At 41.1% G+C, this 15,679-nt stretch overlaps 1 protein-coding gene across 2 annotated transcripts in view; it reads right to left on the bottom strand.

Moving 5' to 3' along the window:
• The window catches only part of hhat (hedgehog acyltransferase), a 114,959-nt gene that overhangs the window by 76,333 nt on the left and 22,947 nt on the right, over window positions 1–15,679 (bottom strand). For both annotated transcript variants that reach the window (XM_029698713.1, XM_029698712.1), the window contains exon 8: window positions 8,191–8,341. In XM_029698713.1, coding sequence (XP_029554573.1) covers window positions 8,191–8,341 — 151 coding nt within the window. The remainder of the gene's footprint in view (window positions 1–8,190; window positions 8,342–15,679) is intronic.

The raw sequence follows: 15,679 nt of genomic DNA on the forward strand, positions 1-15,679 counted from the left end.
CCATATGTCTGCAAGAGAGCAATGAGAAAACGAGTTTTGATCAGGCATGGAAATAAAACTGCTTAAAATAAATTGGCTACCTATTTAAAAAGATGGAGAACAAACTATGAAGGAAAAATGCTGGAGTTTTGGTGCAGGTACAGCCAACTAGCGCAAAAATTATATTGAGATTGTCAAACGATACAATATATCATCAGAAATAATATCTGGATACCTAACTATTGATTTTTCCCCCATCACTACTGTGTTCCATCGCTGTGAGGTGTATTGTAGTATGATATTAACACTGCTGCTTATAACAAAGTTGAAGGAAACACTACCGTTCAAAAGCTTAAACACCTACTCATTTAATGTTTTTTTTTAAATTTTTATTTGTACTATTTTCTACATTGTAGAATAATAGTGAAGACATCAAAACTATGAAATAACACGTGGAATCATGTAGTAACCAAAAAAGTCTTAAACAAATAAAAATACATTTTATATTTGAGACTGTTCAAAATAGCCACCCTTTGCCTTGATGACAGCTTTGCAAACTCTCGGCATTCTCACAACCAGCTTCATAAGGTAGTCACCTGGAATGCATTGCAATTAACAGGTGTACCTTGTTAAAAGTTAATTTGTGGAATTTCTTTCCTTCTTAACGTGTTTGAGCCAATCATTTGTGTTGTGACAAGTTGGGGGGTGGGGTATAAAGAAGATAGCCCTATTTGGTAAAAGTCCAAGTCCATATTATGGCATGAACAGCTAAAATAAGCAAAGAGAAACGACAGTCCATCATTACTTTAAGACATGAAGGTCAGTCAATACGGAACATTTCAAGAACTACGAAAGTTTCTTCAAGTGCAGTCACAAAAAACATCAAACGATATGATGAAACTGGTTCTCATGAGGCCCGCCACAGGAATGGAAGACCCAGAGTTAGCTTTGCTGCAGAGGACGTTCATTAGAGTTACCAGCCTCAGAAATTGCAGACCAAATAAATCCTTCACAGAGTTAAAGTAATAGACACATCTCAACATCAACTGTTTAGAGGAGACGGTGTGAAATAAGGCCTTCGTGGTCGAATTGCTGCAAAGAAACCACTACTAAACAACACCAAAAGAAGAGACTTGCTTGGGCCAAGAAATACGAGCAATGGACATTAGACCGGTGGAAATGTGTCCTTTGGTCTGGAGTCCAAATTGGAGATTTTTGGTTCCAACCGCCGTGCCTTTGTGAGACGTGGCGTGAGTGAACGGATGATCTCCGCATGTGTATTTCCCACCGTAAAGCATGGAGGAGGTTGTGTGATGGTGTGGGGGTGCTTTGCTGGTGACACGGTCTGTGATTTATTTCAAATTCAAGGCACACTTAACCAGCATGGCTACCACAGCATTCTGAAGCGATACGCCATCCCATCTGGTTTGGGCTTAGTTGGACTATAATTTGTTTTTCAACAGGACAATGACCCAAAACACCTTCAGGCTGTGTAAGCGCTATTTTACCAAGAAGGAAAGTGATGGAGTGCTGCATCAGATTACTTGGCCTCCACAATCCCACCAACCTCAACCCAATTGAGATGGTTTGGGATGAGTAGGACCTCAGGGGTGAATGAAAAACAGCCAAAAAGTGCTCAGCAAATGTCGGAATATGTAGAAAATAGTAAACATAAAGAAAAACTCTTGAATGAGTAGGTGTTCTAGAACCTTTGACCGGTAGTGGACATACAGTACATTCGGAAAGTATTCAGACCCCTTGACTTTTTCCAAATGTTATTACGTTCCAGCCTTATTGTAAAATGGATTAAATAGTTTTTTTCACCTTATTAATCTACACACAATACCACATAATGACGAAGCAAAAAGTTGACATTTTTGCCAATCTATGACAAAAAAAGGAAATATTACATTTAAATAAGTATTCAGAGCCTTTACTCAGTACTTTTTTGAAGCACCTTTGACAGTGATTACGGCCCTGAGTCTTCTTGGGTATGACACTACAAGATTGGGAGAAACTCCCTAAATACAGCTGTGCCATTCTTCTCTGCAGATCCTCTCAAGCTCTGCCAGGTTGGATTGGGAGCATCGCTGCACAGCTATTCTCAGGTCTCTCCAGAGATGTTCGATCGGGTTCAAGTCGGGGCTCTGGCTGGGCCACTCAAGGACATTCAGAGCCTTTTCCCGAAGCCACTCCTGCGTTGTCGTGGCTGTGTGCTTAGGGTCTTTGTCTTGGTGGAAGGTGAACCGTTGCCCCAGTCTGAGGTCCTGAGCACTCTGGAGCAGGTTTTCATCAAGGATCTCTGTACTTTGCTTCGTTCATCTTTGGCTCTATCCTGGCTAGCCTCGTAGTACCTGCCGCGGAAAAACAACCACAGCATGATGCTGCCAGCACCATGTTTCAGCATAGGGATGGTGCCAGGTTTCATCCAGACATGACGCTTGACATTCAAGCCAAAGAGTTCAATCTTGGTTTCATCAGACCAGAGAATCTTGTTTCTCACTGTCTGGCAGTCCTTTAGATGCCTTTTGTCAAACTCAAAGCAGGCTGTCATGTGCCTTTTACTGAGAAGAGGCTACGGTCTGGCCACTCTACCACAAAGGCCTGATTGGTGGAGTGCTGCAGAGATGATTGTCCTTCCGGAAGGTTCTTCCATCTCCACAGAGATACACTGGAGCTCTCTGAGCGACCATCGTGTTCTTGGTCACCTCCCTGACCAAGGCCCTTTTCCCCAGATTGCTGTTTTGCGGGCCACCAGCTCTAGGAAGTCTTGGTGGTTCCAAACTTCTTCCATTTAAGAATGATGGAGGCCACTGTGTTCTTGGGGACCTTCAATGCTGCAGAAAGTTTTTGGTACCCTTCCCCAAGTCCAGGGCGTCAGGTAGTCTAGTGGTTAGAGCGTTGGACAAGTAACCGAAAGGTTGCAAGATCGGATCCCCGAGCTGACAAGGTAAATATCTGTCGTTCTGCCCCTGAACAAGGCAGTTAACCCACTATTCCTAGGCCATCATTGAAAATAAGAATTTGTTCTTAACTGACTTGCCTAGTTAAATAAAGGTAAAATAAAATAAATACAAATAAATTCTGTGCCTTGACACAATCGTGTCTCGGAGCTCTAGGGACAATTCCTTTGACCTCATGGCGTGAGTTTTGCTATGACATGGACTATCAATGTGGGACCTTATATAGACAGGTGTGTGCCTTTCCAAATCATGTCCAATCAATAAAATGTACAACAGGCAGGCTCCAATCTAGTTGTAGAATCATCAAGGATGAACAAAGGAAACAGGATGCACCTGTGCCCAAGAAAGTGAAGGTAACCTGTGTAAATGACTACCGCCAGAAGCACTCACGTCAGTAGCCATGAAGTGCTTTGAAAGGCTGGTCATGGCTCACCAACATCACGAAAACCCTAGACCCACTCCAATTCACATACCGCCTAACAGATCCACAGATGACGCAATCGCACTCCACACTGCCCTTTCCCACCTGGATAAAAGGAACACCAATGTGAGAATGCTGTTCATTGACTACCGCTCAGCGTTCAACACCATAGCGCCCACAAAGCTCATCACTAAGCTAAGGACCCTGGGACTAAACACCTCCCTCTGCAACTGGATCCTGGACTTCCTGACGGGCCACCCCAGGTGGTAAGGGTAGGCAACAACACATCTGCCACGCTGATCCTAAACAAGGGGGCCCATCAGGGGTGCGTGCTTAATCCACTCCTGTACTCCCTGTTCATCCACAACTGCGTAGCCAAGCATGACCAATAAAGTCATTAAGTTTGCTGATGACAACAGTGGTAGGCCTGATCACTGACTACGATGAGACAGCCTATAGGGAGGTCAGAGACTTGACAGTGTGGTGCCGGGACAAAAACGATCCCTCAATGTGAGCAAGACAAAGGAGCTGAATGCAGACTATAGGAAAAAGAGGGCCAAACACTCCCCTATTCACAATGACGGGACTGTAGTGGAGCGAGTCGAGAACTTCAAATTCCTTGGTGTCCACATCAAAATACTGTTCTGGTCCAAACACACCAAGACAATTGTGAAGAGGGCATGACAACACCTTTTCCCCCTCAGGAGACTGAAAAGATATGACATGGGTCCTCAGATTCTCAAAAAGTTCTGCAGTTGCACCATCGAGAGCATCCTGACTGGTTGCATCACTGACTGGTATTGCAACTGCTCAGCATCCGACCGCAAGGTACTACAGAGGGTACATTACTGGGGCCAAGCTTCCTGCCACACAGGACCTACAGTTGAAGTCGGAGGTTTACATACACCTTAACCAAATACATTTAAACTCAGTTTTTCACAAATCCTGACATTTAATCCTAGTAAAAATACATGTCTTAGGTCAGTTAGGATCACCACTTTATTTTAAGAATGTGAAATGTCACAATAATAGTAGAGTGAATTATTTCAGCTTTTATTTCTTTCATCACATTCTCAGTGGGTCAGAAGTTTACATACACTCAATTAGTATTTGGTAGCATTGCCTTCAAATTGTTTAACTTGGGTCAAACATTTTGGGTAGCCTTCCACAAGCTTCCCTCAGTAAGTTGGGTGAATTGTGGCCCATTCCTCCTGACAGAGCTGGTGTAACTGAATCAGGTTTGTAGGCCTCCTTGCTCGCACACGCTTTTTCAGTTCTGCCCACAAATTTTCTATAGGATTGAGGTCAGGACTTTGTGATGGCCACTCCAATACATTGACTTTGTTGTCCTTAAGCCATTTTGCCACAACTTTGGAAGTATGCTTGGGGTCATTGTCCATTTGGAAAACCCATTTGCGACCAAGCTTTAACTTCCTGACTGATGTCTTGAGATGTTGCTTCCTTGTATATAGTTCGATATTGTTATTTGTGTTACTTTTTATTTTATTTTAGTAAATATTTTCTTAACTATTTTTTGAACTGTATTGTTGGTAAAAGCTTGTAAATAAGCATTTCACGTTAAGGTCTACACCCGTTGTATTCGACGCATGTGACAAATAACATTTTATTTAACTTTGACCTGAGCTCAATTTCGAGTGTCATAGCAAAGGCTCTGAATACTTATGCAAATACATATATATATATTTTTTTTAATACATTAGCAAAACCTGTTTTCGCTTTGTCATTATGGGGTATTGTGTGTAACGTAACAAAATGTGTAAAACGTCAAGGAGTCAGAATACTTTCCTAGTGCACTGCATGCATATATATATATATATATATATATATACATATACACACTACTCAAAAAAATAAAGGGAACACTTAATCAACACAATGTAACTCCAAGTCAATCACACTTCTGTGAAATCAAACTGTCCACTTAGGAAGCAACACTGATTGACCATCAATTTCACACGCTGTTGTGCAAATGGAATAGACAACAGGTGGAAATTATAGGCAATTAGCAAGACACCCCCAATAAAAGAGTGGTTCTGCAGGTGGTGACCACAGACCACTTCTCAGTTCCTATGCTTCCTGGCTGATGTTTTGTTCACTTTTGAATGCTGGCGGTGCTTTCACTCTAGTGGTAGCATGAGACGGAGTCTACAACCCACACAAGTGGCTCAGGTAGTGCAGCTCATCCAGGATGGCACATCAATGCGAGCTGTGGCAAGAAGGTTTGATGTGTCTGTCAGCGTAGTGTCCAGAGCATGGAGGCGCTACCAGGAGACAGGCCAGTACATCAGGAGACGTGGAGGAGGCCGTAGGAGGGCAACAACCCAGCAGCAGGACCGCTACCTCCGCCTTTGTGCAAGGAGGAACACTGCCAGAGCCCTGCAAAATGACCTCCAGCAGGCCACAAATGGGCATGTGTCTGCTCAAACGGTCAGAAACAGACTCCATGAGGGTGGTATGAGGGCCCGACGTCCACAGGTGGGGGTTGTGCTTACAGCCCAACACCGTGCAGGACGTTTGGCATTTGCCAGAGAATGCCCTGTGCTCTTCACAGATGAAAGCAGGTTCATACTGAGCACATGTGACAGACGTGACAGAGTCTGGAGACGCCGTGGAGAACGTTCTGCTGCCTGCAACATCCTCCAGCATGACCGGTTTGGCGGTGGGTCAGTCATGGTGTGGGGTGGCATTTCTTTGGGGGGCCGCACAGCCCTCCATGTGCTCGCCAGAGGTAGCCTGACTGCCATTAGGTACTGAGATGAGATCCTCAGACCCCTTGTGAGACCATATGCTGGTGCGGTTGGCCCTGGGTTCCTCCTAATGCAAGACAATGCTAGACCTCATGTGGCTGGAGTGTGTCAGCAGTTCCTGCAAGAGGAAGGCATTGATGCTATGGACTGGCCCGCCCGTTCCCCAGACCTGAATCCAATTGAGCACATCTGGGACATCATGTCTCGCTCCATCCACCAACGCCACTTTGCACCACAGACTGTCCAGGAGTTGGCGGATGCTTTAGTCCAGGTCTGGGAGGAGATCCCTCAGGAGACCATCCGCCACCTCATCTGGAGCATGCCCAGGCGTTGTAGGGAGGTCATACAGGCACGTGGAGGCCACACACACTACTGAGCCTCATTTTCACTTGTTTTAAGGACATTACATCAAAGTTGGATCAGCCTGTAGTGTGGTTTTCCACTTTAATTTTGAGTGTGAATCCAAATCCAGACCTCCATGGGTTGATAAATTGGATTTCCATTGATTATTTTTGTGTGATTTTGTTGTCAGCACATTCAACTATGAAAAGAAAAAAGTATTTCATAAGATTATTTCATTCATTCAGATCTAGGATGTGTTATTTTAGTTTTCCCTTTATGTTTTTGAGCAATATATATATATATATATATGCATGCAGTGCATTAGGAAAGTATTCAGACCCCTTGACTTTTTCCACATTTTGTTACGTTACAGCCTTTTCTAAAATTGATTAAATAAGTGTTGTTCCTCATCAATCTACACACAATACCCCATAATGACAAAGCGAAAACAGGTTTTGCAAATGTATTAAAAATAAAAACGTATTTGCATAAGTATTCAGAGCCTTTGCTATGAGACTCGAAATTGAGCTCAGGTCAAAGTCAAATAAAAAAATGTGTGTGTATATATATTTTAGACATTTAGCAGACGCTCTTATCCAGAGTGACTTACAGTAGCGAATGCATACATTTCATTTTCATTTCATACATTTTTTTTTTCTTCGTACTTGGCCCCCTGTGGGAATCGAACCCACAACCCTGGTGTTGCAAACACCATGCTCTACCAACTGAGCTACGGGGAAGGCTAGACCAAGTTAATAAAAGAACAGAAGCATTTCCCCATTACTTCTCGAACAAGAACTCCCGCCAGTGTAAGAAGTCACTGAATCTAAGAGAACACCCATGGTTTCGACATGAAAACCAACATAAGACTTGCTACATGCTTCCCATTAAAGCCTTTTAGCGACAACCCAAGATCAGCCACTCAGCCTACACGGTCTTTGTCAGCCTAAAGTAAAAACAGGACATTAACCAGGCCATCATGACCCAGCCATCAAATATGGCATTTTTACACATTATTAAAGACTTATGTAATATGTGAAATGGCATTGATAAGCATTGTGTGTTCTATTCAGATGAAATTCCCAAGTCTTTCAATTGGTTGACATACTTAGGCTACTCTGCCACCTGTAGTAAAGGTTTGGCACAGCACCTACATCAGCTTTGTAATCAAATGAGACGGATTGGCTTGTTTGATGCCTACAATGGATTTAGCAAGCCATATCAAGCTTACCTGCTGACGCAGTAGAAACTGCATCTCAAAACACACACGCAGGCGTGCGCACACAGACAGAGAAACACAGACAGACCCTTAAACTGACAATCTTGCCTCGTTCTGTTGCAGGCCAAGATAAAAAGGCACTGGTTGTATACAAACGTAGGATCTTAATTTGATCACTCTGTTGCTGGAGAACTTTCTTGCAATGCAGGACATTTTAAACTTATAGTGTATTTGAGGTTTTAAAAAGCCTTCTGAAGTTTGTAATTTCCACTGAAATTAAGTTATTTAAAAATCAACCCATACAAAAATGTCCTTTAATTATAAAATCAACAAAATAATTCACATTTCCTACTGCAGATTATTTTCCTGCTGTAGCAAACAGTCTCAAATGAAGATCCTACTACAGCCTCATCTCAAGAGAAGCAGTGATCTGACTTAAAATAGATTGTGTGCGACAGTGTGCCTGTGCGTGTGTGTGCGTGTGTGTTCCAGCCTCACCTCCACATTCCTGTGAAACTGTGCATAATGCTGACACAGCGTGGTAGCTTCGGGGGGGCCAGCCCATCCATTCCAGCTAGCAGAGACGGAACACCAAACAGAACCAGGTACTTCACATAGAAGAACTGGACTAATGCCAGGGCCAGCCCACCTGAGGGAGGTAGAGCAAGAGAGAGAAATGGGTAGGAGAGTGATGAAGCTTTAGCACAGCGTTTGCCAAACTCGGCCCTTGGGACCTCACGTTTAGTTTTTTGCCCTAATACTACACTGCTGATTTAAATGATCAGTTGATTATTTGAATCAAATGTGTAGTGCTAGGGCAAAAAACAAAACGTACACCCCTTTGGGTCCCCAGGACCGAGTTTGGGAAACCCTGCTTTAGCACATACTGTATAGTGACAGCACTATGTACTTAGTATATACAGTACATAGAACAACTGGATTAATGCCAGGGCCAGCCTGCCTGAGGGAGGTAGAGACAGATATATAGGTAAGGAGGGAGAGCGATGAAGCCTTGTTTATAGTATCTACTGCCCCAAGGTGGTATTCTGACTACTTGCAATCTGCGCCCTTACCTTTCCAATCTCCCACTCTGAATTGTGCACACGTCTTATTCTGCCTTTTTTCCTAGTCCACTGGAAGAAAGGTCATGTTTATATTCTACTGTGTAAAAACTGCAATGTAGGTTTGATTGAAATAAACCAAAATACACATTAACTGCCAGGATCAGCTTATATGACATATTGTACTGTACATTAAGTTAACACCTCAAGTATCATAAATCAAGTAAATCATGATGAATTGGTATTCAATAAGGGCAATATTTGAGAGTCAAATTTTAATGCAAGTCTCTTACTGACATCAATTAATGATTTATGCAAAAGTAATTTGTGCCCAGAATAAAAAATAAATTCATCAATTGAAATACATTATGCTAAATAACGTTTAGTTGAAATGGAATCAACCCAAACCCTGTGAAATATGACTATTGGAACGCAGCCAAAGAGATGTGGGTGGAATGTTACAGTACAGGTCTACATATTATGGCAAGATGAGTTACAGTTTCAGTACAGAGATCCTACAACTGATCTGTGCATATTCATATTTCATAAGGCTGTCTAAAGTTGGATGAATTTGTGCCTCTAGGGCAGTGGTTCCCAAACTGTGGGCAATATATACAGTGCCTTAAAACTTCTTTGGGATAGGGGGCAGTATTTTCACATCCGGATGAAAAGCATGCCCACATTAAACTGCCTGTTTTTTAGGATAGTCATATAATTGGTAGATTTGGATGGAAAACACTCTGAAGTTTCTAAAACTGTTTGAATGGTGTCTGTGAGTATAACATAACTTATTTAGCAGGCAAAACCACGAGGACAAACCAAAGAGGAAATTTGTTTTTTGAGGTCACACTCTTTTCAAATGAGTTTTCTTTGGGAACCTAGATTTCTAAGGCAGTTGCTTGCAGTTCCTATCGCTTCCACTGGATGTCAACAGTCTTTAGAAATTGGTTGATGTTTTTCCTTTGTGTAATGAAGAAGTATGGCTGTTCAGAACGAGGCTCGAGGGAAGTGTACTGTTTGATAGAGGCGCGTGACAGAAAGGACGCTCCACATTGTTTTCCTCCGGTATTGAACGCTGTTTATCCCGTCTTAAATTTTATCGATTATTTACATAAAAAAATACCTAAAGTTGTTTGAAATGTTTGGACAAAGATTACAGGTAACTTATGACATATTTTGTAGTCATGTGGCGCGAGTTGGAACCGGTGTTTTTCTGGATCAAACGCGCCAAATAAATGGACATTTTGGATATATAACGACGGAATTAATCAAACAAAAGGACCATTTGTGATGGTTATGGGACATATTGGAGTGCCAACAGAAGAAGATCTTCAAAGGTAAGGCATGCACTATATGTTATTTATGACTTTTGTGTTGTGCCTGGCGGGTTGAATTCTGATTGTCTGTATTTGTTTGATGGGGTGCTGTCCTCAGATAATAGCATGGTTTGCTTTTGCCGTAAAGCCTTATTGAAATCGGACACTGTGGTTGGATTAACAAGAAGTTTATCTTTAAAATGGTGTATAATACTTGTATGTTTGAGGAATTTTAATTATGAGATTTCTGTTGTTTGAGTTTGGCGCCCTGCAATATCACTGGCTGTTGTCGAGGTGGGACGCTAGCGTCCCACATATCCCAGAGAAAGTAGTCACACACCTTGGCTTTTTGCACATTTTGTTGTGTTACAAAGTGGGATTCAAATAGATTTAATTGTCATTTTGTGTCAACGATAAACACAAAATACTCTGTCAAAGTGGAAGTAAAATTCTAACATTTGTAAAACATTAATGAACAATAAAACACTAATATATCTTGATTAGATCAGTATTCAACCCCCTGAGTAAATACATGTCAGAATCACTTTTGGCAGCGATTACAGCTGTGTCTTTCTGGGTAAGTCTCTAAGAGCTTTCCACACCTGGATTGTGCAACATTTGCCCATTATTCTTTTCAAAATTCTTCAAGCTCTGTAAAATTGTTTGTTGATCATTGCTAGACAACCATTTTCAGATCTTTCCATCTTTCCACTTTCTAGCAGATTTAAGTGAAAACTACAACTCGGCCACTCAGAAACATTCACGGTCTTCTTGGTAAGCTACTCCAATGTAGATTTGGCATAGTGTTTTAGGTTATTGTCCTGCTGAAAGGTGAATTTATCTCCCAGTGCCTGCACCAAGCTTTCCTCTAGGATTTTACATGTGCTTAGCTTCATTCAGTTTATTTTTTATCCTGAAAAACTCCCCAGTCCTTAACGATTACAAGCATACCCATAACATGATGCAGCCACAACTATGCATGAAATTATGGAGTGGTACTCAGTAATGCGTTGTATTGGATTTGCCCCAAACATAACACTTTGTATTCAGGACAAAAAGTGAATTGCTTGGACACTTTAGCTTCCTTCTTTTCTCTCTGTCATTTATGTTTGTATTGTGGAGTAACTACAATGTTTTCTCCTATCACAGCCATTACACGGTTTGTAATGGCCTCATGGTGAAATCTCTGAGCGGTTTACTTCTCTCCGGCAACTGACTTAGGAAGGACGCCTGTATTTATGTAGTGACTGTTTGAATTGATAAACCATCCAAAGTGTAATTAATAACTTCACCATCCTCAAAGGAATTTTCAACGTCTGCTTTTTTTACCCATCTATCAATAGCTACCTTTTTTTGTGAGGCATTGGAAAACCTCCCTGGTCTTTGTGGTTGAATCTGTGTTTGAAATTCACTGCTCGACTGACGGACCTTACAGATAATTGTATGTGTGGGGTAGAGAGATCAGGTAGTCATTCAAAAATCCTGTTCAACACTATTATTGCACACAGAGTGAATCCATGCAGCTTATTATGTGACTTGTATGCGTGTGGAAAACATTTCATCACAGGTAAGACATTTCACTTGTTTAGTATAGTTTGTTTATAACTCCACTCACTACTTGTAGCTGTATAGTATAGTTTGTGTTGTTGGCTAGCTTAATGTTCCGGTCGGTAGCTAGCTTACCGTGGCTGCTAGTACCGTCATGAAAAGGGGCATGAGGGAATCCCTACAATTTTACATTTTTCTAAGTAGTGAGAATGCCCAGGAGCAGGCAATGTTAAAAAGTAATCTTTAGGAATATAATATATATTGTTTACAGGAAATTCATTCAACAATTGGGGGGTGATATACTTCTCCCATTGGCAAAGAAACTCAAAAGGGGTGATATTAGTTAAAACCTCTAGCGGAACGCCTCGCCAATATCCAATGGTAGCGCCTGGCGCGAAATACAAAAAAACTTAAAAATGCTAGAATTTCAATTTCTCAAACATATGACTATTTTACACCATTTGAAAGATAAGACTCCTTTATCTAACCACATTGTCCGATTTCAAAAAGGCTTTACAGCAAAAGCAAAACATTAGATTGTCAGGAGAGTACCCAGCCAGAAATAATCACACACCCATTTTTCAAGCTAGCATATATGTCACAAAAACCAAAACCACAGCTAAATGCAGCACTAACCTTTGATGATCTTCATCAGATGACACTCCTAGGACATTATGTTATACAATACATGCATGTTTTGTTCAATCAAGTTCATATTTATATCAAAAACCAGCTTTTTACATTAGCATGTTTTGTTCAGAACTAGCATACCCACCGAACACTTCCGGTGAATTTACTAAATTACTCACAATAAACGTTGACAAAAAACATAATTATTTTAAGAATTATAGATACAGAACTCCTTTATGTAATCGCGGTGTCCGATTTTAAAATAGCTTTTCGGGGAAAGCACATTTTGCAATAATCTGAGTAGATAGCCCGGCCATCACAGGCTAGCTATTTTGACACCCACCAAGTTTGGCCCTCACCAAACTCAGATTTACTATAAGAAAAATTGGATTACCTTTGCTGTTCTTCGTCAGAATGCACTCCCAAGACTTCTACTTCAACAACAAATGTTGATTTGTTCGAAACAGTCCATAGTTATATCCAAATAGCTCCACTTTGTTCGTGCGTTCAGGTAACTATCCGAAGGGTGACGCACAGGCGCGTTTCGTGACAAAAGATTTAAAAATATTCCATTACCGTACTTTGAAGCATGTCAAACGCTGTTTAAAATCAATTTTTATGTGATTTTTCTTGTAAAATAGCGATAATATTCCAACCGGGCGACGATGTATTCGTTCAAAGAGAGAAAGAAAAACATGGAGTCGTCACATGCACGCGCGCACCAGTGTCATTGTCCTCAGAAGGACCACTCTCCAAAACCCCTGCTGTTTTTCGCCCAGAGACTGCAGAGCTATCATTCAACGTTCTGGCGCCTTCCTAGAGCCAATGAAAGCCTTAGAAAATGTCACGTTACAGCAGAGATCCTGTATTTTTGATAAAGAGGCTAAAGAAGGACAAGAAATGGTCAGACAGGGCACTTCCCGTATAGAATCTTCTCAGGTTTTGGCCTGCCATATGAGTTCTGTTATACTCACAGACACCATTCAAACAGTTTTAGAAACTTTAGAATGTTTTCTATCCAAATCTACTAATTATATGCATACTCTAGTTACTGGGCAGGAGTAGTAACCAGATTAAATCGGGTACGTTTTTTATCCGGCCGTGAAAATACTGCCCCATCCCAAACAGGTTAACAGTAACTTTGATCCAAATGTGCAAATTGTCCAAACAGATCCGCAAGGAAATGGATGATTTTAAATATGTTATTAGACCATAAACAGATATGGCTCATTAACCTTTACGGACCAAATGATGATGATCCACGCTTCTTTGAAAATATGTATAATAAATTATCAACCCTTCAACCAATAAAAGACACTATTATTATGGTGGGAGATTATAATACTGTTTTAAATACCTCAGTAGACCATAAAGGAAATCACACTACAAACTATCACCATCATGCTCTTTAGGAAAATTGGAAGACCCTTACACTTCAGTGTTGTGATGCAAAAATTCTAGCAAAATATATAGCGCATAGAATTAAAAAAGGTATTGTTGGACATTATTCATTCTAAATCAGACAGGTTTTTTTTTTACATGGACGATACATTGGAGATAATATAAGGCAAGAACTGAAAACAATAGAACACTATGAACAATCTTGGAAACCAGGCCTGCTATTCATAGGTTACTTTGAAAAGGCTTTGATGAAGTACGACTGGAGTTCATATATAAATGCCAGGAAAATTTCAATTTAGGAGAATCTCTTATAATAATGGGTTAAAATCATGTATAGTAATCCTAGGTGTAAAATAGTGAAAAATGGCTACTTCTCAGAAAGTTTTAAGTCTGTCAAGATGAGTAATACAAGGTTGTCCACTATCGGCATATCTATTTAGTATGGCCATCGAAATGTTAGCTATTAAAATCAGATCCAACAATAATATAAAGGGATTAGAAATACAGGGCTTAAAAACAAAGGTGTCATTGTACGCTGATGATTCATGTTCTTTTAAATCCACAACTTGGATCCCTCCACAGCCTCAGAGGATCTATATTATTTTTCTAACCTCTCTGGATTACAACCACATGATGATAATATTACGTATTGGATCACAAAAAATACAACTTTCTAATAATCAATTAGCCTTTTAAAATGATCAACTTGGATTAACTAACACAATATGCCATTGGAACACAGGAGTGATGGTTGCTGATAATGGGCCTCTGTACGCCTATGTAGATATTCCATTAAAAATCTGCTGTTTCCAGCTACAATAGTCATTTACAACATTAACAAATGTCTACACTGTATTTCTGATCAATTTGATGTTATATTAATGGACAAAGAAATAAAACAAGGACATTTCTAAGTGACCCCAAACTTTTGAACGGTAGTGTTATATATGGGTGCCACAGGGTTCAATTCTCGGGCCGACTCTTTGCTCTGTATATATCAATGTCGTCGCTCTTGCTGCGGGTGATTCTTTGATCCACCTCTACGCAGACGACACCATTCTGAAAACATCTGGCCCTTCTTTGGACACTGTGTTAACAAACCTCCAAACGAGCTTCAACGCCATACAACACTCCTTCCGTGGCCTCCAACTGCTCTTAAATGCTAGTAAAACTAAATGCATGCTCTTCAACCGATCGCTGCCCGCATCCGCCCGCCCGCCCAGCATCACTACTCTGGACGATTCTGACTTAGAATATGTGGACAACTATAAATACCTAGGTGTCTGGCTAGACTGTAAACTCTCCTTCCAGACTCATACTAAACATCTCCAATCCAAAATTAAATCTAGAATCGGCTTCCTATTTTGTAACAAAGCCTCCTTCACTCATGGTGCCAAACATACCCTCATAAAACTGACTATCCTACCGATCCTTGACTTCGGCGATGTCATTTACAAAATAGCCTCCAACACTCTACTCAGCAAATTGGATGCAGTCTATCACAGTGCCATTCATTTTGTCACCAAAGCCCCATATACTACCCACCACTGCTACCTGTATGCTCTCGTTGGCTAGTCTTCGCTACATATTCGTCGCCAAACCCACTGTCTCCAGGTCATCTATAAGTCTTCGCTAGGTAAAGCTCCCCCTTATCTTAGCTCACTGGTCATCAAAGCTACACCCACCCGTAGCACAAGCTCCAGCAGGTATATTTCACTGGTCATCCCCAAAGCCAACACCTCCTTTGGCCGCCTTTCCTTCCAGTTCTCTACTGCCTATGACTGGAACGAATTGCAAAAATCACTGAAGTTGGAGACTTATATCTCCCTCACTAACTTTAAGCGTCAGCTGTCAGAGCAGCTTACCGATCGCTGCAGCTGTACACAGCCCATCCAACCAGCTACCTACCTCATCCCCATATTTGTTTTTGTTTTTCTGCACACCGGTATTTCTACTTGCACATCCTCATCTGCACATATTTTCTCCAGTGTAAATTGCTAAATTGTAATTACTTCGCCACTATTGGCCTAT

Source organism: Salmo trutta, chromosome 18 (assembly GCF_901001165.1).
Source record: "Salmo trutta chromosome 18, fSalTru1.1, whole genome shotgun sequence".
Lineage (NCBI taxonomy): Eukaryota > Metazoa > Chordata > Actinopteri > Salmoniformes > Salmonidae > Salmo > Salmo trutta.